Raw genomic sequence first — 25,520 nt, forward strand, 5'->3', positions numbered from 1 at the left:
CCCCCCACCCCCCCCCCCCCCCACCCCCCCCCCCCCCCACCCCCCCCCCCCCCCACCCCCCCCCCCCCCCACCCCCCCCCCCCCCCACCCCCCCCCCCCCCCACCCCCCCCCCCCCCCACCCCCCCCCCCCCCCACCCCCCCCCCCCCCCACCCCCCCCCCCCCCCACCCCCCCCCCCCCCCACCCCCCCCCCCCCCCACCCCCCCCCCCCCCCACCCCCCCCCCCCCCCACCCCCCCCCCCCCCCACCCCCCCCCCCCCCCACCCCCCCCCCCCCCCACCCCCCCCCCCCCCCACCCCCCCCCCCCCCCACCCCCCCCCCCCCCCACCCCCCCCCCCCCCCACCCCCCCCCCCCCCCACCCCCCCCCCCCCCCACCCCCCCCCCCCCCCACCCCCCCCCCCCCCCACCCCCCCCCCCCCCCACCCCCCCCCCCCCCCACCCCCCCCCCCCCCCACCCCCCCCCCCCCCCACCCCCCCCCCCCCCCACCCCCCCCCCCCCCCACCCCCCCCCCCCCCCACCCCCCCCCCCCCCCACCCCCCCCCCCCCCCACCCCCCCCCCCCCCCACCCCCCCCCCCCCCCACCCCCCCCCCCCCCCACCCCCCCCCCCCCCCACCCCCCCCCCCCCCCACCCCCCCCCCCCCCCACCCCCCCCCCCCCCCACCCCCCCCCCCCCCCACCCCCCCCCCCCCCCACCCCCCCCCCCCCCCACCCCCCCCCCCCCCCACCCCCCCCCCCCCCCACCCCCCCCCCCCCCCACCCCCCCCCCCCCCCACCCCCCCCCCCCCCCACCCCCCCCCCCCCCCACCCCCCCCCCCCCCCACCCCCCCCCCCCCCCACCCCCCCCCCCCCCCACCCCCCCCCCCCCCCACCCCCCCCCCCCCCCACCCCCCCCCCCCCCCACCCCCCCCCCCCCCCACCCCCCCCCCCCCCCACCCCCCCCCCCCCCCACCCCCCCCCCCCCCCACCCCCCCCCCCCCCCACCCCCCCCCCCCCCCACCCCCCCCCCCCCCCACCCCCCCCCCCCCCCACCCCCCCCCCCCCCCACCCCCCCCCCCCCCCACCCCCCCCCCCCCCCACCCCCCCCCCCCCCCACCCCCCCCCCCCCCCACCCCCCCCCCCCCCCACCCCCCCCCCCCCCCACCCCCCCCCCCCCCCACCCCCCCCCCCCCCCACCCCCCCCCCCCCCCACCCCCCCCCCCCCCCACCCCCCCCCCCCCCCACCCCCCCCCCCCCCCACCCCCCCCCCCCCCCACCCCCCCCCCCCCCCACCCCCCCCCCCCCCCACCCCCCCCCCCCCCCACCCCCCCCCCCCCCCACCCCCCCCCCCCCCCACCCCCCCCCCCCCCCACCCCCCCCCCCCCCCACCCCCCCCCCCCCCCACCCCCCCCCCCCCCCACCCCCCCCCCCCCCCACCCCCCCCCCCCCCCACCCCCCCCCCCCCCCACCCCCCCCCCCCCCCACCCCCCCCCCCCCCCACCCCCCCCCCCCCCCACCCCCCCCCCCCCCCACCCCCCCCCCCCCCCACCCCCCCCCCCCCCCACCCCCCCCCCCCCCCACCCCCCCCCCCCCCCACCCCCCCCCCCCCCCACCCCCCCCCCCCCCCACCCCCCCCCCCCCCCACCCCCCCCCCCCCCCACCCCCCCCCCCCCCCACCCCCCCCCCCCCCCACCCCCCCCCCCCCCCACCCCCCCCCCCCCCCACCCCCCCCCCCCCCCACCCCCCCCCCCCCCCACCCCCCCCCCCCCCCACCCCCCCCCCCCCCCACCCCCCCCCCCCCCCACCCCCCCCCCCCCCCACCCCCCCCCCCCCCCACCCCCCCCCCCCCCCACCCCCCCCCCCCCCCACCCCCCCCCCCCCCCACCCCCCCCCCCCCCCACCCCCCCCCCCCCCCACCCCCCCCCCCCCCCACCCCCCCCCCCCCCCACCCCCCCCCCCCCCCACCCCCCCCCCCCCCCACCCCCCCCCCCCCCCACCCCCCCCCCCCCCCACCCCCCCCCCCCCCCACCCCCCCCCCCCCCCACCCCCCCCCCCCCCCACCCCCCCCCCCCCCCACCCCCCCCCCCCCCCACCCCCCCCCCCCCCCACCCCCCCCCCCCCCCACCCCCCCCCCCCCCCACCCCCCCCCCCCCCCACCCCCCCCCCCCCCCACCCCCCCCCCCCCCCACCCCCCCCCCCCCCCACCCCCCCCCCCCCCCACCCCCCCCCCCCCCCACCCCCCCCCCCCCCCACCCCCCCCCCCCCCCACCCCCCCCCCCCCCCACCCCCCCCCCCCCCCACCCCCCCCCCCCCCCACCCCCCCCCCCCCCCACCCCCCCCCCCCCCCACCCCCCCCCCCCCCCACCCCCCCCCCCCCCCACCCCCCCCCCCCCCCACCCCCCCCCCCCCCCACCCCCCCCCCCCCCCACCCCCCCCCCCCCCCACCCCCCCCCCCCCCCACCCCCCCCCCCCCCCACCCCCCCCCCCCCCCACCCCCCCCCCCCCCCACCCCCCCCCCCCCCCACCCCCCCCCCCCCCCACCCCCCCCCCCCCCCACCCCCCCCCCCCCCCACCCCCCCCCCCCCCCACCCCCCCCCCCCCCCACCCCCCCCCCCCCCCACCCCCCCCCCCCCCCACCCCCCCCCCCCCCCACCCCCCCCCCCCCCCACCCCCCCCCCCCCCCACCCCATGAAGATGCCAGCCACAGATGCAGGCGAAACGTCAGGAGAGAATGCTGCTAGAACACGGCCATACAGCCCGGAAACCACACAGCACCCAAGTGATTCCGGCCGTGAAAGCCTTCTACAATACAAGAACTTCCCTGTTTGTGACTTGAGAAGACAACCTGCTTTTGGTGTCCAGGCAGAATTAACCAGGCTCTCTCTCTCTCCTCCTGTCTCTGGCAGCCCCTCAATACCACCCGCATCAATGCCGCAGAAATTGAGAGCAGAGTTCGAGAACTGAGCAAGCTCGCGGAAACAACCGACAAAGTCAAGCAAGGATTCTGGGAAGAATTTGAGGTAGGTGGGGGAAATGGGCCGTGCCAGCATGGAAATGGCTGACTGCCTCATGGAAAGTGAAACCGACACAATCTGAGATTGCAAATATCAAAAGAAATCTGAAGAGAATGAAAGGAAATAATAGTTTTTCATTGTAGACTTTTTTGTTTTTACATTCACTGCAGCAATTGCAAAATGCCCCATATTTATTTTGCAATTATTGCAGTTAACTAGAGATAATGCAGCAGAGTAGATCTGCAACCAGCTTTTGGGTGCTGTGTAATTCTGCCAAGGGGCCACCAGGAGGAGGCACGAGACTGCTAGAAGGTTTGCTTTGGCAGCTCTCATCCTAAAAAACTGTCTGAACAGGGCGGAATGCCGGCCAGTTGAATGGATTTCTGCGGTAAAAGCAGAATTTGAATATTGCTAAGAAGGCAACTTCTGAAGCTATCTGAGGGTAGAGACTTGAAAGGATGCCTCCATGGCTTGCAATTCATCAACACTGGACTAGGCGCACACTTGTGTGCCCCCACCATATCCATGACGCCTTGGTATTGCCAGTCCCACGAAGCCACCAGTCAGAATTCCAGCAAATGATACGGCTTACGAAAATCACAGACGACCCTTTACTAGCTTTGGAGGGCTGATAGTAGGATTTCAGCTCTCTTCAAGAGCCGACATCCCACTCAGAGCCTTCTCAAGTGCGCCCGGACCCCCAGTAGGCCCCTGCTGGTGCTCCAGAGGCTCTCGAGTCATTTAACCCTTTCTGAGGAGCCTCCACCCACTCGTCAGCGCTGCAGCCCACAAGGCTGATGCTCCTGAGATATTGCTAAGCGGCTCAAGGGCTGGAAGAAACGCCCCTGTTGGCCAGGGTATCTTTTGCCCACCCCCTCTGCTCCAGGCATTTCTTACCTGCTTATTTTGCTGGCCTCTGGATGTGAAGCCCTCCCTGGCAAACCTGGGCACTGCTATCCTGCCTTCTCCAGCAGCAGCCTTGGACTCTCACAGCTGTCAGCAAATGGCAGTTCATGGCCTTGCCTCACAGCTGGCGCTCAGAAGCCTCTTGAGCAGAGAGGTTTCTCCTGGCAGAGACACCCTGGGCCAGCAGGCGTCTTTGGTGTCCATCCTGTCTTCTTTAGACCTGGCGGGCGGGGAGCTGGCAGAAGCCCAGGGAGAGAGAAGTGCACGAGGCTCATCGTTAATTTTTCCACATTGTTCTCTTCTCTTTAGACTCTGCAGCAACAAGAATGCAAACTCCTGTACAGTCGCAAAGAGGGGCAGCGGCAGGAGAATAAGAACAAGAACAGATACAAAAACATTCTTCCCTGTGAGTCAGCCGTGGGGTTCGGTCTGCGGTGGTCTCCTGGCCATTCCTGTATTGTTTAAGACTTGTTCTAATTTGCCAGATTTCTTTCCCGTTCTTCCTCCGAGAAACTCAGAGGGCATACCTGGCATGACTTTTTTTTCTGCAATATCCTCACCACAACCCTGTGAAATAGGCTAGGTGGGGTGTGGGGAGGCTTTGAGATCCGCTTTGAGACTCCTTACTGGAGTATAAATCCAAACTCTTCGTCTTCTTGATGGGTGGAGAGTTACTCCCATCTAAGCTCATTCATTTTTTAGTCAGCTTAGAATGGAGAAACTCTGCATAGAATTGCGCTGCAAGTGTACAAAAATATAGCCTGATTAAAGTACTCTGAAGATCCTGGGGGATGGGATTAGAAAATACTCCCAACTTCTTCTCCCTGCCTGGTGTTCTGGAGGCAATTTTTATTCATCCCAGGTGAGCAAGCTTTATTTTGCCCTCAAGTGCAGCTGTTTAACGAGGTGTCTCTGGTTTTCTTTGTGTTTCTGTTCCAGTTGACCACACCCGTGTTGTCCTACACGATGGTGATCCAAACGAACCTGTTTCTGATTACATAAATGCCAATATTATCATGGTAAGGCCTTGTCCCCTGCCTTGGGTTGTAGGGATTTCTCTGGCCACTGAGAAACAGGCAGTCTGAGGACGGCTTCGGAGGAATCCCGTAGCTGAACACTTCACAGCCAGAGCTTATTTTTTAGTGGGGGGGGGGCGGGGGCGGGGGCAGGGGGCACAGCCTTTTCAGTCATATCTCAGGTGAGGTGGTAAACCAGGGTTGTACCCCACCAGGCTGCTGGTAGGGGTTCAGATGGCTTAACTGTTTTTCTATACCAGAAGAAAGGAGAGAAGGTTGGATTCATTCCACTAGCAGATACACTTTCCTCTCTAGGAATAAGCTTTCCCCCTAGCAGGTGTGTGGTGAAAGGTTACTTATTTGTTTTTTTATCTACATTATTTATAGCCTGCCTCTCTCGCTGGGACTCAAGGCGGATTACACAGAGTAAGTCAATGCAATCAACAGGATGGGACGTGCAATAAACTGTGTAGATTAGCAGGTTTTGGATTACGGAAAGTAGGGCACTTCCAGAAAGGTTGAGAGCTAAAAGAATATCTAATCCTGGAGGGGCAACCGGGTTTGAGGATTCCCAGGCTCCACAGGTGCTTGGGCTGTGGAGGCTTGTCTGGGGGGTCCAGATTAGCCTGTACACGCTCACACTGCATAGCTAAGGTGATGCCAGGCTAGTCACAGCTTCTCAGAGCTCTCTCAGCCCCACCCACCTCACAGGGTGTTTGTTGTGAGGGGGGAAGGGCAAGGAGATTGTAAGCCCCTTTGAGTCTCCTACAGGAGAGAAAGGGGGGATATAAATCCAAACTCCTCCTCCTCCTCCTGGAGGGAAGGGCTTCCGCTAGCAAAGAAACGATCCACAGGGTCTTCTTTCATGAAGATTATTAGTGGGTCAGGGAGCCAGCTAGTCAAGCAGGCCTCTGGAGAGGCGGCAGGTGCATTTTCCAATACATGACATGTGAGTTGTGTGCGCGCGCACTCAGAGGTGCATTCAAGTGTCAGTCCTGCTTACAGCTGAATGCAGGATTTAGGGTGTTTGGAGAACCAAGTTTTGTAAAGACCTGAGGGAGCTGGTGCACACAAGCTCTTAATTGGCTCCCTTGCCCATAAATGTTGATCAGTCCCCGCCTCCCTCCTGTAAACATGCCCTTCCTGGTTGCCAGAGACAATTTCTGGTCACTTCCAGCAAGCCTTAAGAGACTGGAGGGGAGGGACCTACACTTGCCTATGAGTGAAAACCAATTTTTGGAGGATAGTGATATTTTTTTGGGTAGATTGGGTGAGTGGCAGCAGTGGTAGCCAGGGAGTCACTAGCTATGCAAGGCAGACACAGAGGAAAGATACAGAGAGCTGGAACAGAGCCAGACGAGGGTAGAGAGATGAACCAGGAAGGATCATGCCCAGTGCATGGTTTCAGTGTCAGCACAAAATGCTCCTTGAGGGAGCTGTGTTGCTAAAAGCCTGCCTTCCCGAAGGAGCCCAGCTCTCAGCTAAAGGGGCCTCTCTTTCTCTTGCTCCAGCAAGGCCTGCTATAGTTCCCCTGGGGACGAGGGAGTGGCAAAGGCAGCCGGGTCCCCAGAGCCAGGGGCACTTACAGCATCTGGGGGGGTTGGCCATGAAACCCACTAGCAAGAAGGGATGAAGAAAGCACAGACCCCAGAGACATTCCTCCAGTGCGCGAGGGGTTGCCTCCGTGGCTGTTTTCAGAGGAGTCCATGGTGGGGTCCCCCTCGCTCTCGCCAGACATCTCTCTGATGCAGAAGTGTCCTGACATAGGGACGCACCCTTCCTAGAACAGCCCGTTGACAGCTTTTTCTCTGATTTGCAGGCCGAGATCGAAACCAAATGCAACAACACAAAACCGAAGAAGAGCTACATTGCCACCCAAGGCTGCTTGCAGAATACTGTGAACGACTTCTGGAGGATGGTGTTCCAGGAGAACTCCCGCGTGATCGTCATGACCACAAAAGAGGTGGAGAGGGGAAAGGTAAGAGAGAGAGAAAGAGAGTGCCTCCCAGTGGCCAGCTTTGATACCCTCGTGGTTACTGGATTGCCATTCTGGCAGGCTGGTGTCTGACCCTAAATCGGCAGGCTGCTTCTTGCCTCTGCTGGGGCTGAAAATAAAGGCCTCTTATCAAAAAGCCAGAGCTCTTGAATTGGCACTAGATGGTGCTAGAGCAGGTGTCTGCAGCCTACGGCTCTCCAGATGTTCATGGACTACAAACCCCATCAGCCCCTGTCTGGCATGGCTACATTAGGTGATGGGGTGTCGAATCTGCATGAACATCTGGAGAAACACAACTCCCAGGCTCCCTGGTCGAGTACGAAAAGAACTTAAGGATAAATTTGGATGTGCCTGACCAACCAAAGGAGATATTGAATGAATTTAGAACAAAAAGGAAAAAGCCGCCCTTTCTCGAGAGTGCAGAGCTTTGAGAGCATCTTCTGTGTTAGCTCCATGGACATGATGGGGCTGAGCCTTCTTCTCCACCTCTGTCCCACCAGTGGTGCCATTTGTGGTCGTAGCGGGGTGTGCGTGTGTCATCCTTATGTGTCTTAAATTGTGAGTGCGTTCTATAATGATGCAGAAGTAGGCATGGTCCACTTGCCAGTGAGTGGGGCGGAGGCCGTGGCCCTCGGCTCTCTCAAATTGACCATGCTGGCAGGGACTGATGGGATTTGTAGTCCATGAACATCTGGAGAGCCGCAGGCTGCAGACACCTGTGCTACTTGGCCTTTTATCACATCAATTGGCCGGATGGCATTAGTCAGGCGGTAGGATGGCATTAGTCAGGCCCCAGTCTCCCGCCGTTTCCCTTTTCCTTGCTGAAGCAGGAGCAAGTCAGCATTCTCAGATCCGGTGCCTGCAATTTCCATATTCAGCATCCCGGCAGACAGCATGTTCTGCCCCAGTGCCGCTGCTCACTCGACCCGGGCGCTGGGCGAAAGGGCTCTGGGGTGTGCTTGTTAGGCCGTGACTCCTTGACGTGTTCCAGGCGAGCAGTTCTGCTTTCCCAGGGAAAAGACCAGGTTGGGGGAAGCGAGCTGGAACCACAGACAGCTCAGGGATGTTGAGTGAAGTAGAGGACGATTAGGAATTTCCTTTCATTTTCCTCTTGGGGTCCTGCACCCATTTTCTAGAATGGGGCAAGTGTGTCTGCAGCACGCTCACAAACATGCCAAAAACCTGGTAACAAATCTATCACGTTGCTTTGGCGTGTTCCAGAGGTCCTGGGGCCGTGTAGAATACTAGGGGTTGTTTTTTTTTACTGCATTTGCCACTTAAAAGTGTTGTGGCAAGATCTCTTGGCCTGCTGACTTATTCCATTTTCAAGAGGTTTTTCTTGAACATTAAGAATTTGCTGACTAGCAGTGAGATTTACATAAGTGGGGGGAAATGTTCCAGCTGTGCACAAAATACATTCTTTGCCCCAGCTCCTAAAATCTATAAAAGTCCAACCAGTAAAGCAGATGAGGGCACAATTCCAAGCTCCTTTGATCTTTCCCCAGAAGGACAGCCGGCTGCTTCCGGCACCTGAGAGGTTGTCAGTTTCTGCACAGGTGAGACTCCTAGGTCTACCTGACACTCGCTCTTCCGGATGTGAGCCAGGAAGTCTCTGGGGCAGGTGTGGGGGAGGGGGGTGTCAGTCCTGGGCTGAGCTGCTCAGGTCTTAGAAAGGGGCAGTGGAAAGGAGGCTGGGAAACCAGAGTTTCCAGGGAAGCCAGGAGAAGAGAACAAGGAGCAACGGAAGAGGGGTTGAGGTTAACCTGCAGGTGGCCAGCTCCGTGGTCTCCTTTGAGCAAGGGCCTACCTTCATCTGTGAAGGAAGGGCCCCCCAAATTCCTGAATTTCAGGAATTCCTGCCAAACTGAGCAGCCTCCAGGGGACGTTTTTTATTCCCACTTGGAAACTGCACTTTCGGTGGTTTTAGCGAGTTGGCTTTTGTCATTTTAAACGTGGGACGTTTCCACGCTGTTGCTAGTCTTTGCATTGTATTTCGGGCAGCATATCAGGAAATGCTCCTTTCGGTTGCTTCCTTCTCCACAGTGGCAGAGATTTATGGAGGAGAAGTCGATTTATGGCTACCAATCTTGATCCTCCTTGATCTGAGATTGCAAATGCCTTAGCAGACCAGGTGATCGGGAGCAACAGCAGCAGACGGCCGTTGCTTTCACCTCCTGCATGTGAGCTCCCAAAGGCACCTGGTAGGCCACTGCAAGTAGCAGAGAGCTGGACCAGATGGACTCTGGTCTGATCCTGCTGGCTTGTTCTTATGTTCTTATGTTCTTATGAGCACAGGCGGTCCCAGGTTCACTCCACAGCCGCTTGAGTGAGAAGGATCAGGTGGGAGGTGATATGAGACACCGGGAGAGCCCCTGCTGGTCAGAGCAGCCCCGCCAGCCTTGCAAGGCCAGTGGGCTGAGTTGGCTTCAGTGTGCTCATCCCAGAGTGTGCTCATCCTTTGCCCCATCCCCCAAGGCCTTCTTTCCACTCCCAGTCTGGTTTCTGCCAGTGGGGTGTAATGATTTAGAGCTGGTGGATTCTAATCTGGAGAACCAGGTTTCCCCACTCCTCCACCTGAGTAGCAGAGGCTTATCTGGTGAACCAGATGCGTTTCCGCACTCCTGCATTCCTGCTGGGTGACCTTGGGCTAGTCACAGTTCTTCGGATCTCTCTCAGCCCCACCTACATCACCAGATGTCTGTTGTGGGGAGAGGAAGGGAAAGGAGCTTGTAAGCCGCCTTGAGCCTCCTTACAGGAGAGAAGAAGAAGAAGAGTTTGGATTTATATCCCCCCTTTCTCTCCTGCAGGAGACTCAAAGGGGCTGACAATCTCCTTGCCCTTCCCCCCTCGCAACAAACACCCTGTGAGGTAGGTGGGGCTGAGAGAGCTCCGAGAAGCTGTGACTAGCCCAAGGTCACCCAGCTGGCATGTGTGGGAGTATACAGGCTAATCTGAATTCCCCAGAGAAGCCTCCACAGCTCAGGCGGCAGAGCTGGGAATCAAACCCGGTTCCTCCAGACTAGATACACGAGCTCTTAACCTCCTACGCCGCTACACCAAAATCATCTTCTTCTTCCTCTTCCTCACCTGCACCTATCCCATTTGTCAGACTACCCTTCCACCAAGGAGCATCAAGGTCAGGTACACAATTCTCCCCTCCTTCCATGGGATGTCCGGAGGCTGGGCCTGGTTGGCCGATGGTCGCACTGCATGTTCTCAGTGTCTTTGAAGGCCAGTAGAAGATCCCAGCCAAGGTCAGCCACAGACCCCTTTGCCTGCCCTTCTGCCACTCTGCTAATCACTGCCAGAAGCTTTGTGTTGTAGTAAGGAGAAATTTTCCTCAACCCTTTCCCCCAGTGCTTTTCCATGTGTTGGCCAACAAGCCAGGGTCAGGCATTGTGTGAATGGGGTTCCTGCTGGCCATGCGAATATTGATTGCTTTGGTCTGCACTGGGTCTCTTGGGAGGGAATATCAATGCAGGCCTGGCTGCCTTTGTCAACCGCAGAGAACGCCTTGGGAGTCTTCTGTTTCATGGGAGAAGAAGTCACCAGGTTCTGGTTCCAAGGCACATTAGCAGCCATGGAGGTGCCATTCAGTTCCTTCCACTTCTTCTTTCCTTGGGATCAGCCGTCAGAGACCTCTCTTCCTTCCGGAGGCGTTCATTAACAAGGTCTTGATTCTCAAAGGCAGTGCTGTGGGACCCCCAAAGTGCCTTAGCCGGGTATCTGGATTAAGGTCCCAGCTGCAAGTGCCTGCGTCTTCTCAGTTTCCTTTAAAGCCATCTGTTTGTGTTTCTTGTTCCTTTTTCCAGCGGGCTGTGAAATGCTCTTAATCCTGCCAGGAACGGTGCCAGTCGCTGTCTGGCTTCTGTCATCGCTTGGCTGGGGAAAATTAGCTTGCACAGTTTTGTTTTTATTTCACGCATCTCCAGATCATCTTTGTGGTGATTAAACAGAAGGCAGCAGAGGACGCTTCTGAGTCTGTGCAGTGCTGAATGTGGGGACATTCCAGTCCTGGCAAGTTGGGTGGGCTGGGCTGCAGCAAGGCCGTGGGTGGAGCCAAGTGCAACTCAGGCCCCTGTCTATGGCCGGATCCCCGTGGAAAGCAACTGGGTGGAGAGGAAGAGACAAGCTGGGAACACTCCTGGAACCAGAAGTGATGCTCCTTTTGTATGATTTATGCTTGTCTGGAAAATGAAAATGTCTAGCTCATTGGCCCAAATATACTTAGGCTAGGCTGACCAGCCGTCCCGCTTTTGGCGGGACCGTCATGCCTTTGGACAATTTGTCCCACGTCCCGCGGGTTCTGCAAATTGTCCCGATTTTTTTAGAGGCTGCTGCACTGCCTTCTGGGGCGCAAGGCAGTGCGGCAGCCTCCCATGCGCCCAGCTGCAGGAGCGCATGGCCTTCTGGGGCTTGCCATTTGCTGCTCTGTGACAGGGCGGCAAACGGCAAGCCCCAAAAGCCCGTGCGCTTCTGTGGCTGCGCGCGTGCGCACACGTGCCCGCTTCTCCCATTCCGGATCTCAAAAGTGACCATCTGGTCACCTTAACTTAGGCATAAGCTCCATGTGGCCTGAAGGAAGAATGTGATAACTTCTGTGAAGCTTTGCTGTCTAATCGCTTGTATGCAGTTCTTGCTCACCCTAGATGACTAAGAGAGGTGTGGTTTACAAGCCTGACTTATGCAGACTATAGAATGTAATCCACCTGGCTGCAAAAAACAAATCAAATTACTTGCTGAGCAGAAGGAGAGCCGGCTTTGACACTGGTTTCTGATTTGGGCGACCTTGCACTACAGTAGTACACATGCCTAACTGTGTCCCCTGCCCCGGTTTTTGTCTTCTAGAGCAAGTGTGTGAAATACTGGCCGGATGAGCACGCACTAAAGGAATATGGTGTTATGCGTGTCAGGAATGTCAAAGAAAGCGCAGCTCACGACTACACATTACGAGAACTCAAACTTTCAAAGGTTGGGCAAGTACGTTTGCAAGGTCCTCTGACACTGTGGCATCTCTGGCGTTGCAGCAGAAAATTCCCAGAACCATAGATGAGGGAAGCGCAAACACTTGTGTGCGCGGGTGTGTTTCCTCGTGTCCCTCCTGTCGGCTCACCTAACGTTGAGCTCCAAATATCCCCCGTCACGTTCCTTTGCTGTGAAGGTGAAGGCCGTTCTCATTCGTATAATTGGCGCTCACTTTTGGAAGGGAATGGAACCCTCTGGCTTGGAATGCAGTAAAAATGGTCAATCCAAGAGTGTCACCTCTGAGAACTCCCAAGAGACTCAAAAGACCCAAGTTCTGTGGAATGGCCCCTTTTTAGGAATGTGTCCACGTCTGTTTCCCTGCATAGGTTTCTTGCCCTGGTCCGGGGGTTCTGAAACTACAGCTGTCCCTTTGGTTTCCCCCCTTCCTTTCCCCTCTTTGCTGTCCAGGAGCTAGGTGGGAATATGAGAGAGGGGCAGACTTAGATGAGGATCACCCCTCACCTTGCCTGCCTTCCTGCCCACACCTCAAGAAGGGCCTCTTATAACTCTTTTGGGTGGCGTCTCGTTCAGGGCAACACCGAGCGAACAGTCTGGCAGTACCACTTCCGGACTTGGCCTGACCACGGCGTGCCCAGCGATCCCGGTGGAGTTCTGGATTTCCTAGAAGAAGTTCACCACAAGCAGGAGAGCATCGCGGAGTCTGGCCCGGTCGTGGTTCATTGCAGGTACAGTAGAGCGTTTGTTAGATGGTCGTTACACTTTGTGTTAACAGCCAAAAAAGGCCAAAAGAAGAAGGAGAAGAGAAGAGTTTGGATTTATATCCCCCCTTTCTCTCCTGCAGGAGACTCAAAGGGGCTTACAATCTCCTTGCCCTTCTCCCCCTCACAACAAACACCCTGTGAGGTAGGTGGGGCTGAGAGAGCTCCGAGAAGCTGTGACTAGCCCAAGGTCACCCAGTTGGCGTGTGGGGGAGTGCACAGGCTAATCTGAATTCCCCAGAGAAGCCTCCACAGCTCAGGCGGCAGAGCTGGGAATCAAACCCGGTTCCTCCAGCTTAGATACACGAGCTCTTAACCTCCTACGCCACTGCTGCTCCTATAATAAGAATTTTTCCCCCTTCTCAACAGTGCGGGGATCGGTCGAACTGGAACGTTCATTGTGATAGACATTCTCATCGACATAATCAGAGAGAAAGGTGAGTCTGTCATTTTCTTTCTTGACGTAAGCCTGTGTTTCTGGGAGCAACACTTGGTTGAAGAGACAGGGAGTTTGCTTTGTATTCCTACGACCTTGTTTTATTTCTCATGTTTTGGTTACAGTGAGTTCAGTTGACTTCTATGTAAAAGGTTATTTACTTTCCAGTCAGCAGAGCTATTACAGGGCATGCCGTATCCTGGCAGGAGAAGGCAGAGCCTGAAATGGTTCTGCTTATCTTCGTTGACAAATATTGTTTACATGCAAATGTACTAGTCCTTACTGTGATGTTAGACTAAACTGTCGTTTGATTCTTGGGACACCTTGAGAGCATAAGCTCTGATCTCCACTGGATTGTTCTCTGTACAGAAAATACATCTCCTATATTTTTCCTAATTGAGGCCTCTTTATTCTCACCAGGTCAAACAAACAAACACCCTAAATTAGGCGATCAGGCCATCCACACTAAGCCACAGATAGCTCATGGCTAAATCATGGCTACTGTCGATTATGGTACATTATTGCGCGGCCTGGGACCTCCGTACCTGCGGGACCGTCTTGTCCCATATGTCCCGAAATGGCCCCTGCGTTCAGCGGAGGCCAATCTGCTGGTGATCCCTGGCCCCTCAATGATGCGGCTGGCCTCCACCTGGGCCAGAGCCCTTACAGCTCTGGTCCCTGCCTGGTGGAACGCTCTTCCTCCAGCTATGCGGGCCCTGTGGGATCTTAATGAGTTCCGCAGGGCCTGCAAGACCGAGCTGTTCCACCGGGCCTTTGGGGAGGCTGGCCGCTGATGGGCCCCCCCCTTTATAACATCTGAGGATCCTGCTGTCCCTCCCCTTTTTTTGGTAGGGGATTTGTTAGTAGGACGCCATCTGTTGTGCTTGTTATTGATACGCTGCTTTTAATGGGATCTAGTTTTAATATATATAGAGCTATTTTTAATTAATTTTTGATATTTACCGTTTTAAATTGTGCTCTATCTTTATGCTCTGTTGTTCCCCGCCCTGAGCCCTCCGGGGGAGGGCAGTATATAAGTGTAATAAATAAATAAATAAATAAATTATGGAACTCTTTTAACTAAAGATCCCAAACATACAGCAAAATCATAGTTTATTCTCTGGGCTGGCGTTGCCCCGGAGGCCAATCAGATCCGTTTACTGACTTGCAAACAGAGAGAGGTGTGGAAACTGCTGTGACCTTGCAGACTGCTTCAAACAAGGGATTCACATCTGGGCTTGTGCCCAGTCCTTAGTGAAGATGGAGGTGTTCAAGCATAACCCTCAAGTGGTTCAGTGTTAATGTCTTTACGTGACTGTACAGTGAATGTGGGTCAGCTTAGTCCTCGAATACCAGTGACATCCAAAGCCCCCCTTCCCCGTGTTTGAGAGGGACCAGACTGGCCTCCAGGGCAGCAGGGCCTTCTTACTGGTGGCCCAGAGCTGTGAGATGCCTTTCCTCAGCAGAGCTGCCTTGTTTCTTATCCTCCCAGAAGAAGTTTGTATTTTATTGACACACCGCTCCTGTCCTGTTTGCTGCACCTGTCGGAGAGCTCAGGTGACACCATTTCCTGTCCTGGGCCCTGTATCCCATTCCTTTGAGCATCTTCCCACAGGCGTGGACTGTGACATCGATGTTCCAAAGACCATTCAGATGGTGAGGTCCCAGCGGTCTGGGATGGTGCAGACAGAGGCGCAGTATCGGTTTATTTACATGGCGGTCCAGCACTACATTGAAACGCTACAACGCAGGATCGAGGAGGAGCAGGTACCTTTTCTGAAGAGGTTTATATTGAGCTAGGCAACTGGAACGGCTTGGCCGGAGTCCTTCCTGATCAGGTCCACATTTCAGTGCATGGGCACTATCTATTAAAGACTTTTATATCTTAGGAAGCAACCTTGCAGATCAGTCTGCCAAAGTTGCTACGCTAGAAATGACTTTGCTGCCTCGCCTGCCCCTTCATTAGACATTTGTGGCCTGAAATAAAGGCCAACTTCTCGCTTGCCGGGCCGCACAAGCTCGGGTCCTGGAATAATAATAATTATTTATTATTATTTATTACATTTAATAGACCGCCCTACCCCCGAAGGGCTCAGGGCGGTTTACAAAACAATCAACATTTGAATACAGCAAATAGTTTCAATTAAAACAATAAATAAATTAAACATTAAAACACTAGCAGCAGTGATCTTCCACAATTAAAATAAGTAGATGTTGTCCGGCATTAACCTTCCGGGAGGGGACAGGCCGATATTCAATCGGCAGATGACAAAGCTGTAAGGAGCAACAAAGAAGGGCGGACTCAGCGGCCAGCCTCACCAAAGGCCCGGTGGAACAGCTCGGTTTTAACTAATTGACTAAGCAGTCCAAGTCTCTCCTTGTTGAGTTGGGCTTTGGCATTCCGGCATCGATAGCTGGTGGGTGAGGAGGCGCTCCCACTCAGCCCTCCTAAGTCTCGACCTGATGCGTAAAGAACATTCCTCTCCACACGCAGAGTGCTTTCTTTTGTATTTCAGTAAAATGGAGAACAGCTTCCGATTTGTAGCCCACAGCTCTGCGAAAAGCACCAATGCGTGTATTTGTCAATGAATAGCGGGGCTAATTGATCACCTATGCATCTCAACACTTCCTTGTGATTGTTAGAATCCCCATATTCTTTCCATCTACAATTGGCTCCTGGCAGTCAAAATCCAGGGCAAATAAGTAACCATGAGAATGCCGCCCCTGCATTTTGCATTGTGTCAGGGGAGGAAGGGAACGGCTTTTCTCTAAAAGCCACAGCAATGGCAGTTGCTACCTGGATGATAGAGAGGGTGTGTTTGTGAACATGATGAGTGTGGGATCGACCTGCAGGGCTGTAATCCAGAGTCCTCTCATTTGAGATCCTCACACACTCTCTCTCAAGAGGAAGTGCGAACTGCAAAATGCCATGAAAACACAGTTCAGTAAAACACCTGCATTAAATGAGGCTCGAGGCCAACCGCAGCCGTCATAACCAAATGCCTGCAAATTAGCAGAGAGCAGGGACAGCGCAACAAATGGGGACGTGGTTGTGGACCCACAACCTAAAAAGAGCCTCGTCCCCAGATTACCTGAACAAAAGAGAGGCGTTCAGACACTGTGCCTTGCTGTGTTGCCCTGTTATGCCACTCACCTGGATCGCTTTAAAAGGGGCTTGGACAGATTGATGGAGGAGTAGTCGGTCTATGGCTACCAATCTTGATCCTCTTTGATCTGAGGTTGCAAATGCCTTAGCAGACCAGGTGCTCGGGAGCAGCAGCAGCAGAAGGCCATTTCTTTCACCTCCTGGCTGTGAGCTCCCAAAGGCACCTGGTGGGCCACTGCGAGTAGCAGAGAGCTGGACTAGATGGACTCTGGTCTGATCCAGCTGGCTTGTTCTTATGTTCTTATGGTCATCTGTTAAGGCAGAGGTGGCCATGCTGGCAGGGGCTGATGGGAATTGTATTCCATGAACATCTGGGGTGCCAGAGTTGGACACCCCTGTGTTAAGGAGTATTTTGTTATGTGCAGAGGGGTTCCCGTGCATCTGTTCTGTTCCTGGTGACCGAACAGATCTGAGGGGTTCAACCTACAATGTTAAGAGTCGGCATGTAGCGTGTTACTGTTTGGCTAAGGTTCATTTGTGTGAAATGCCTCTCCTCTGGCAGTTCCCAGTTAGCTGAGCCCGTAACCCCACTGGCGAATCAGATGGTTTTGCTGAAGTGGAGAGTTTCCTGCAGGTTTCCTGTTTGGAAGCAAGATAACTAATTTTTTTTTTTAAAAAGTGGTTGGCCTCTTAGAAGCAATTACTCCTGATTAAGGAAAGTGAAATTCAGAAGAAGAAGAAGAGTTTGGATTTATATCCCCCCTTTCTCTCCTGCAGGAGACTCAAAGGGGCTGACAATCTCCTTGCCCTTCCCCCCTCACAACAAACACCCTGTGAGGTGGGTGGGGCTGAGAGAGCTCCGAGAAGCTGTGACTAGCCCAAGGTCACCCAGCTGGCATGTGTGGGAGTGCACAGGCTAATCTGAATTCCCCAGAGAAGCCTCCACAGCTCAGGTGGCAGAGCTGGGAATCAAACCCGGTTCCTCCAGATTAGATACACGAGCTCTTAACCTCCTACGCCGCTGCTGCTGTAGGAATCTTAGACTGACGGGAGAGACTCAAAAGAGAGGAAAAAAGTCTCTCAGGAAAGGGGTAAATCAGGTGCCGAGTCTGTTGCTTGCAGCTGGCTCAGTCAAGTAGAGTATCCCTCTGGCGTGGCAAAGATTCCTCTTGCACACCAGCAGCAGGAGAGGCCCAGCTTTTCTGGATGGGTTCTTCTCATACGGAAACACTCCCATTATTATAGACTGGCCTGCCTTGCTGTGGCAAGCAGCAGTGGCGTAGTGGCTAAGAGCAGGTGCACTCTGATCTGGAGGAACCGGGTTTGATTCCCAGCTCTGCCGCCTGAGTTGTGGAGGCTTATCTGGGGAATTCAGATTAGCCTGTGCACTCCCACACACGCCAGCTGGGTGACCTTGGGCTAGTCACAGCTTCCCGGAGCTCTGTCAGCTCCACCTACCTCACAGGGTGTTTGTTGTGAGGGGAGAAGGGCAAGGAGATTGTCAGCCCCTTTGAGTCTCCTGCAGGAGAGAAAGGGGGGATATAAATCTAAACTCTTCTTCTTCATTGTGATGCACCAATGTGCTATGGTAGTCGGTCTGGGAGACCCAGGTCCGAATCTCCAGTCCACTGTGGAAGCATTCTGGGTGATCTTGGGCCAGTCACACACCCTCAGCCTAACATGCCTCCTGGTGGTGTTGTGATGATAAACTGGAGGACTGGAGAACCACGGAAGCCATCTTGAGTTCCCCTTTTTTGGGGGGAAAGGCGGGGTACAAATGAAGTAAATAAATAAATGACCTTCCCTCTTCTGGGGAGGCCTGTTCAACGGAAGCTGCTTGTAACCTGGTGTGGGAGGTGATGCAGCCGTTCTGAGAGATGGAAAAGACATTTTGCAAATTTGAGAGTGATTCTGTGAGTGAATTTTTTTTGCTGGGGGCGGGGGGGGACTTCTCTCTTTTCAGAAGAGCAAGAGGAAAGGACATGAATACACCAACATTAAGTATTCTTTAACGGACCAGGCGAGTGGAGACCAGAGCCCCCTTCCGCCATGTACTCCGACTCCTCCCTGTCCTGAGTAAGTGGCCGGCAGCCCCTGAAACCCGAGCACCTGCTTTGCCAAGTTGTTCAGGATCTGTGTACTCAAGGAATTGCTGGGGGGCGGGGGGGGATTTAGGTATAAGAAAGGGAAGCTGGCACAGAAATGGATCCTCAGGTGTACAAAGGTGCCATTTTTGTACATTGCTATAGTTAGTCTTCCTTTTACCTGTTTTCATTATCAATGTTCCCAATAAACTGTTTTCTCCCCCACCCCCGTCCTTACCCAATTGGCCCTCAAAACCTAAAACTTGTGTCTATTCAATGGCAGTGAATTGGCACGAATCAGCAGGAGCCGCTCAGAAATGCACGTTCTGTTTGCTGAAGGGAAAATGCAGCCGAGAGAATTGTCCAAATTCATTTTTTTAAGTTTAAAGCTTCTACGGCCCAAAATGCCCCGGTTCAGGAGGCCCCATCTTGATGATTGGTTGTTCTGGCTTTTCTCCTTCTGATCACTTCCTCCTGGGAGCAAGTCATTCTTCCTGGCTGGGTGCATTTGATGGCCCCCAGGGCAGCCATATTAGGAGAAATCTGGCTTTGAGGAAGCTCTCCTGTTGCATCTCTGCATGAATCCCTGTCCTGTGTCCAGTGACACAGAGATGTACAGAGATGTACAGAGATATGACAAGAAGACTCTTCCTCTTGCATATTTTGCTGTCTTTTTTTTTTAAGTCTGCCTCCATGCTGTTCGAAGCTCGTGAAGCGGAGGTTTAGCTCTCAGAACAAGCCTTACTTGGATTTTCTGCCTATCGGGGAGGGAGTCTCCCCCTGCGCCACCCGAAATGTTTAGCAAAGATTGTTGCTAATGATGGCCTCGCTGTGCTTATCCTACTTTTCTTCCTATTAAAAAAAGGTTCCCTTTGAAGCCATGAGTCCTTTCAAACAGCTTGCTAACGTTTCAGTTAGAGCCATAAGACTCCAATCAAAAGCTTTCATTAAAACTGTTCCCAAATAAGCTGGAGCCCAGAGCTTGTTGCTTGGCGTGACTTTGCAATCCTGCCCCTCCCTCCAGGATGCGGGAAGATAATGCCATGCGGGTGTACGAAAACGTGGGTCTGATGCAGCAGCAGAAAAGCTTCAGATGATGAGACCATGCGAGGAGAGGCCCCGGCAGGGAAGGTAGGCTTGCTGGTTAAGGGCTGGTGCCGTAGTGGGGCAGGGGGGAGGAATCCCAGATGAATTTATTTATTTATTTATTTTATTAAATTTCAATACCGCCCTTCCCTGAAGGGCTCAGGGCGGTGTCCATCATTCATATAAATAGTTAAAATCCATTTCACCCCCAATCCCAGTTAAAACCATATACAAATTATAAAATTCAAAGTTCAGATGGCGATTAAAGTTCAGATGGCGATTGAAGGCCTCACTCCCCACATTCTGGAGGAAGCGTAACTCCTAGCTGCCCCCCGGGGCCTTCTGGTAGCCTGGAAAGGTGATGCTGTTGGTCTTTGATCTTTAGCTGATCCTGGTCTGGCCCCTGCTCTGCCAGCTGGGTCTTCTACGTGGCGCTCCTCCTTGCTGAGTAGGAACAGCTTTTCAAGCTAGCTATTTCCCTCTGCCTAGGAGCAGCAGTGGCGTAGTGGTTAAGAGCAGGTGCATTCTGATCTGGAGGAACTGGGTTTGATTCCCTGCTCTGTCACTTGAGCTGTGGAGGCTTATCTGGGGAATTCAGATTAGCCTGTACACTCCCACACATGCCAGCTGGGTGACATTGGGCTAGTCACAGCCCTACCCACCTCACAGGGTGCTTGTTGTGAGGGGGGAAGGGCAAGGAGATTGTCAGCCCCTTTGAGTCTCCTACAGGAGAGAAAGGGGGGATATAAATCCAAACTCTTCTTCTCTTCTTCTAGATCTGCTGCCCTCTTTCACCTCTTCCTCCACCTCACTTTCTGCTGCCTCTTTTCTCTTTCTTTCAGTGGAGGTGCAGCTTCAGCCCAGTACAGATCCAAAATGATGCTGCCCTCTCTCTGACTTGGCTTAACTCAGAGTCTTGTGGTTGTAGGTTTATCCTGAGCGCTGAAGCTCTAGCTCCCTAAAAGCCTGTTCAGGACCCGCCCGCCCACATCCGAAACAAGATATTAAGTTTTCATGTCTCTTTTTTGGAGTCGTAGGAACTTGAAAGTTGAATGGAAGTTGCAGTCCTCAGAGTGTTGAGTTCCACTTCTGATAACCCATTTCTGCGCTTGCATGGACTTTCAGAGTAGAGGCCGCCTTAAGTATGTTACTGAAAGGCCATAACCGGGATTTTTCTTTCTTTTTTTCTCTTTTTGCATCCCTTTACAGAACTGAAATTGCTGGGGGTTTTTTACGAGAAGATGAAACAAGGCGTCTCGAAAAGCATCCTGCAAAGAATGGACTTTGACTGCTGCAAAGAGCCTGTTTTTTATTTATGGTGTTTTAACCCTTCAATAATGAGCAGACCACCTTTCTAAGAAAATTCTGATGCCTTTTCTCAAACATCTGATTTCTACAATTTCTGATGTTTTGTTTCCGTTTCTGAGCATACAGGGATGACGGATCCATTTTGCTAACGGTGGTGCTTTCTCCCGGGGCGAGGAGACTTTACCTGCCACAAGCTCCTCGTGCTCTGAGGGGCGTGCGCGGAAGGACCACCATTAGCGCGACAGATTCACGGGATCCACTCCAAAGCTCTCTTGTCTTTGATGCAGACCAATATACTCTGTTGTACTTGAAAGGATTTCTTTTTCCTCTTCCTGGATTTAGACATTATACAAGAAAAATCTAATTCTTACCCTTTAAAAAAACCCAGAGTTGTAGGTCAGTATCAACACAAACGATATCGGGGAGAGAAAGCAGACGTGCTGTTCAGAAGCTCGGTTCTCTGTTCTCCCCACCGCCTCCAGGGAGCAACCCAAAGCTCCACCTTGGACAGGTCTTGTTGATCAGTGTGGTAAACTAGTCCTCACGCTTTCCATGCTACATTTTCTTTCTTGAAATGAACACGCTTTCCTCAAACTTCCAAGCATGCGTTTTTGCACCGGATTTCAGCTAGCCTCCGTCTGGGAACGGCCCAGCGATGGCCCTGCGACGTGTGGACGGCGTCGCAACTTGCAGATTCAAGTCAGCTGCGCCCTGGGGGTGTCATTCCTGCCCACTTGCTTGCCGGGAGCCACCTCATAGGGCCCGCCTTCTTTCGTGCCCCGCTCGTGAGCTTGCTGGGTGCACCTGGGCAGTCCAGTTGGAAGACTAGATGGACCGCTGGTCTGAACCCCTGGGGCTCCTTCAGGGGGCAAGACGTGGGCTTTTCGGGGTGGCTGCAGAGGCTGAGGGGTTTGCAGGCCCTGGTTATGTCTCAGATGCCCGTCAGAGGGCGGAAGGCTCAGCTGCTTGTACAAGCTTTTCTGCTTTGTGCTCCATTAGACAGTCTGTAATGTTCTGCCTTTTCCAAGTGCCTTTTTTTCAAAGCTGCGTCCAACTACCTGGTCTCTTTTCCCTGCAGAAAGGCTTTGGCCAGGGAGGGGCTGTCCGGCACTCTTGTTGGGGGGGGTGGGGTCTTTTTCTCGCCGTAGAAGGGCTCCAACCCATCCAGGCATGGAATTGCAGTCTCCTCCAGCTGGCTTTCGGCTGCTAAGCAAGCTGTTGAGGGATCCACAGTGGCAGGTGGTCCCATTGCGAGCATTCGGAGGGGGGGGGGGGCTGCTATTTTCATTTCCGCCCTATTTCTGCAAATGCATTTTCAGAGGGGAAGCTGGGTCTTGGTGGAGCCAAAAACTGTTCAGATCACCTGGTTACTGTCAGGGCTGGGTGTGTGTTTTTAAATCCCGCTGTTGCTTCAAGAAAGTCTTTGTTCTGCAACCTGCATAAATGTGTGCCATTTTGCCTCTTTCAGATAACTTATTGGGGTGTTCTTCCCCCCATAATGTGTACTGGCTTTTCTAATCTTGGAGAAGGGCTGGCGGCTGAATCTGCCTTTGGAGATTCCTGCCCATTCTTTTCTTTTCCCAAAATTTCCTCATACGTTCAAGGAGATCTTCACAGTCAAAGAAATATCTCCCCCCCCCTCCGCCCCGCCCCGCCCCGCCCTGCTCCCCACACACACACTTTTAAGCAAAAGGTTCTTGGGAGGCTAAATTCCATACCCAGAGCCACAGTGATTCTCACAGCTCTGTTTGCACGTTGAGCATAGATGTGATGAGAAGCTACCAGGTCTTCCGCCTTCTTTGCGTACCTCTCCTCTTTGAACCTTGGAACTTCCCAAAGTCTTGTATCTTGCGTTGTCGCTTAGTCACGTAATCTGGGCACTCCTGTTGCGCTTGCCGCCTTCTCTCATCTCCCCGCCAAGTGGCTGATTGTGCCAGCAGGGTCCCACTTCCAACCCACTGGGCTTGGCTGGGAGGATGTAGGTTTGGAGACAGAGCGGTGGAGGTGCCGTGTTGGATGTCCCATAGCACCAGTGTTGCAAGCAGGTGTGAGGGATGAATGACAGGTTTTGTATGAGCAGATGGAGCTAGAAGGGCCTGTGGAGTAGAAGGTGGCCCCCGCATTCTCCAGAGGGGCATCTTGTCTGACATGCTTGAGTTGTCCTTGCTGTTGGTGCCAAGGTAATGCTTTACACCCTGTCTTGATGAGAGGTCCTTGAGATGACCATCTGTCAGCAGGGCTTTGATTGTGTGTTCCTGCATTGCAGGGGGTTGGACTTGATGGCCCTTGGGGTCTCTTCCAGCTCTAGGATTCCGTGAAAACAAGCTTATTTTCTGTCTGATCCCTTTGGTGTCATAAGTTGCCTGATTTCTGCATTTTTTTTCCCCAGAGCTGAATCCATAAATGCAAATCAGCTGGGAAGTTTTAAGAGTGGAACTTAGATGTTAGTGGGAATGTTGGGCTGCCTCTGAGAATGGCAATCTTGGGTTGAGTTCTTCCCCTGTATAACATCTGATAGACGACATACCCAGGTGTTGACATTCTGATGGCCCTTGGCAGCAACCAATACGTGGAGGTGCCTGAAAACATGCCGTGTCGTGACATCAAGGCACACCACATCTTAGAACCTGCTGTGTTGGAAAGGGAGAAGGGCACAAAAGATGCCACTTTTGGCGGCAGCCCTGTGTTGATCCTAGTGCAGTGGTGGCGAATTTTTTGGTACTCCAGACGCATGGGACTATAATTTTATCAGTTCCCGCCAGCATGGCCAATTGGCCATGCTGGCAGGGGCTGATGGGAATTGTAGTCCATAACATCTGGAGTGCCAAAGGTTCGCCACCACGGTCCTAGTGTTTAATTTCGACCCAGGATTCCCATTGAGCCGTTCCCTGTGCAGGGGCGTGTTGTGTGGCATCCACTTCACTCAGACTCATTGCTGAATGTTGGACTGGTCTTGGAGCAGATGTGGGGCTGGTTTTGAAAGAATGAGTTTAATATCTTCCCTGTTACCAAAAAGGGATGGGGAGAGAGACTTGAGAATGGGTACGCCAAAATTCATGGAACTCTTTTATTTTAACTCACAGAGATATACATTCCCTAATTTGGCCGTGTCTCTCTAAATGACTGGGATGAATGTCCTGGGATGCCTTGAGGGGCATCCATTTTCTCTCCCCATCCAGTCACTGCTGGAATTTGAGCTGAAATCTCCCTTCTGCACATGCTTGCACACACAGGATCATGTAGATCTCTTTCCGGGTTGTTACCTTTTGAGCTTGGACCCAGAGAGAAAGATGCTGCCGGTCCATGCAGTAGTGGCCCCCGCCTCCGTCTGAATGGTTTAGCCCAGAAAAGCTTTGCGACCTCATTCTCTCAATTCTGAATGTTTCAGTCTTTCCGTTTAGGCGAAATGCAGAATCTTGAACATGTACGTTGTAAAAGAGGATGTGATGGAATGTTGTCTTGAAACCTGGAAGCGGGACTGTCTAGGACCGTGGTGGCGAACCTTTGGCACTCCAGATGTCATGGACAATTGGCCATGCTGGCAGGGGCTGATGGGAATTGTAGTCCATGAACATCTGGAGAGCCGCAGCTTGCAGACCCCTGGTCTAAGAGATTTGTAAGTGAAAGAGCTTGAGATAGGTTTGGACGTGCTGATAACCAAAGGAGATATTGAATGAATTTAGAACAAAAAGGGGAAAGCAGCCCTTTCTCGAGAGTGCAGAGCTTTGAGAGCATCTTCTGTGTTAGCCCCATGGACAAGACGGGGCTGAGCCATCTTCTCCGCCTCTGTGGTGGTGCCATTTGTGGTGGTGGTGGTGCCATTTGTGGTCGTAGCGGGGTGTGTGTGTGTCATCCTTATGTGTCTTAAGTTGTGAATGTGTTCTGCAATGATGCAGAAGTAGGCGTGGTCCACTTGCCAGTGAGTGGGGCGGTGGCCGTGGCCCTCGGCCCTCTCAAAGCGGGGCGTTAGATCGCGCGGCTGGAAGGCACATGGTGAGGTGGGAGCGTGCAAGTGTTTTGGTAGAGCAGGTGTTCTCCACGGAGCCCAGTTGGGGTGCTGGTTCTGTTCCAGAATTAAGTCCCATTTTCATGCCCTTGTTTTGGCTTTTGGAAAACGTGCTGCTTTTGTTTAGTTTAATGGGAAGTTGTGAGATTTGGAATGCAGACTCTTTGGGCAGTTTTCTCCGTGACCAAGAAGGGCACTTTCGCTCCACCTGTTCCTTTCCCTTTTGTTTGGGACAGTCTTCTGAAGCCCTCGTAGCCAGTCGGTCTGACTCTGGGTGGGATTTGTTTTGCAGATGGCCGTGTTCCCTCTCCCCAAGCTCTGTGACATGGCGAGGGCACCACCATTCACAGAACAAATGGGCACAATCTTACCCCCTTGCCTTTGGGATGTTAACAAAATGAGAAGATGGCTCCTGTGCCAGTAATTCTTGTACTCTCCATATCTGTGGAGGGGGGAGATGAGGGGGTGGTAATTCTGCTGTGTCTCTGCATGAGTTGCTGTTCTGGGCCTTCCAGTCAGCTTCATGTGATACATTTCATTATTCATTCACTCCCGGTGCATAGAGTTGGCAGAGTTTCCCGCCTTTTCAGGAGGGCTGCCCATTCCTCCTCTGCATGAGTTCTCTTCAGTGTGCTAGTCCCTTCCAAGAACAGATCAGTGATGCATGCAGAAATGCAAGGTGGGGGCTCCTCTTGGGGGCAGATAAGTTCTATTCTTGCCTGCTCACGAAAGGAAACATGCCAGGCACGCAAGACCTTAAGTACGCCTCGATTTTTAATTCAGCGGAAGAGTGTGCCTCGCTTTCCAGAAGTCGTCTGGGAAATTCTGCCCTCGGGGAA

At 54.9% G+C, this 25,520-nt stretch overlaps 1 protein-coding gene across 1 annotated transcript in view; it reads left to right on the plus strand.

The window, feature by feature from the left end:
* Nucleotides 1-23,378, plus strand: part of PTPN11 (protein tyrosine phosphatase non-receptor type 11) — a 43,383-nt gene extending 20,005 nt beyond the window's left edge. Inside the window, exons 2-13 of the mRNA XM_048513877.1 lie at nt 2,842-2,999; nt 4,209-4,305; nt 4,839-4,918; nt 5,303-5,341; nt 6,735-6,893; nt 11,760-11,891; nt 12,468-12,622; nt 13,025-13,092; nt 14,707-14,858; nt 18,161-18,273; nt 19,306-19,412; nt 20,577-23,378. Coding sequence (XP_048369834.1) covers nt 2,842-2,999; nt 4,209-4,305; nt 4,839-4,918; nt 5,303-5,341; nt 6,735-6,893; nt 11,760-11,891; nt 12,468-12,622; nt 13,025-13,092; nt 14,707-14,858; nt 18,161-18,273; nt 19,306-19,378 — 1,226 coding nt within the window. The 3' untranslated portion in view covers nt 19,379-19,412; nt 20,577-23,378. The remainder of the gene's footprint in view (nt 1-2,841; nt 3,000-4,208; nt 4,306-4,838; nt 4,919-5,302; nt 5,342-6,734; nt 6,894-11,759; nt 11,892-12,467; nt 12,623-13,024; nt 13,093-14,706; nt 14,859-18,160; nt 18,274-19,305; nt 19,413-20,576) is intronic.
* Nucleotides 23,379-25,520: the final 2,142 nt, after the last annotated feature.

The sequence above is a fragment of the Sphaerodactylus townsendi genome, linkage group LG13, assembly GCF_021028975.2.
Source record: "Sphaerodactylus townsendi isolate TG3544 linkage group LG13, MPM_Stown_v2.3, whole genome shotgun sequence".
Classification (NCBI taxonomy): domain Eukaryota; kingdom Metazoa; phylum Chordata; class Lepidosauria; order Squamata; family Sphaerodactylidae; genus Sphaerodactylus; species Sphaerodactylus townsendi.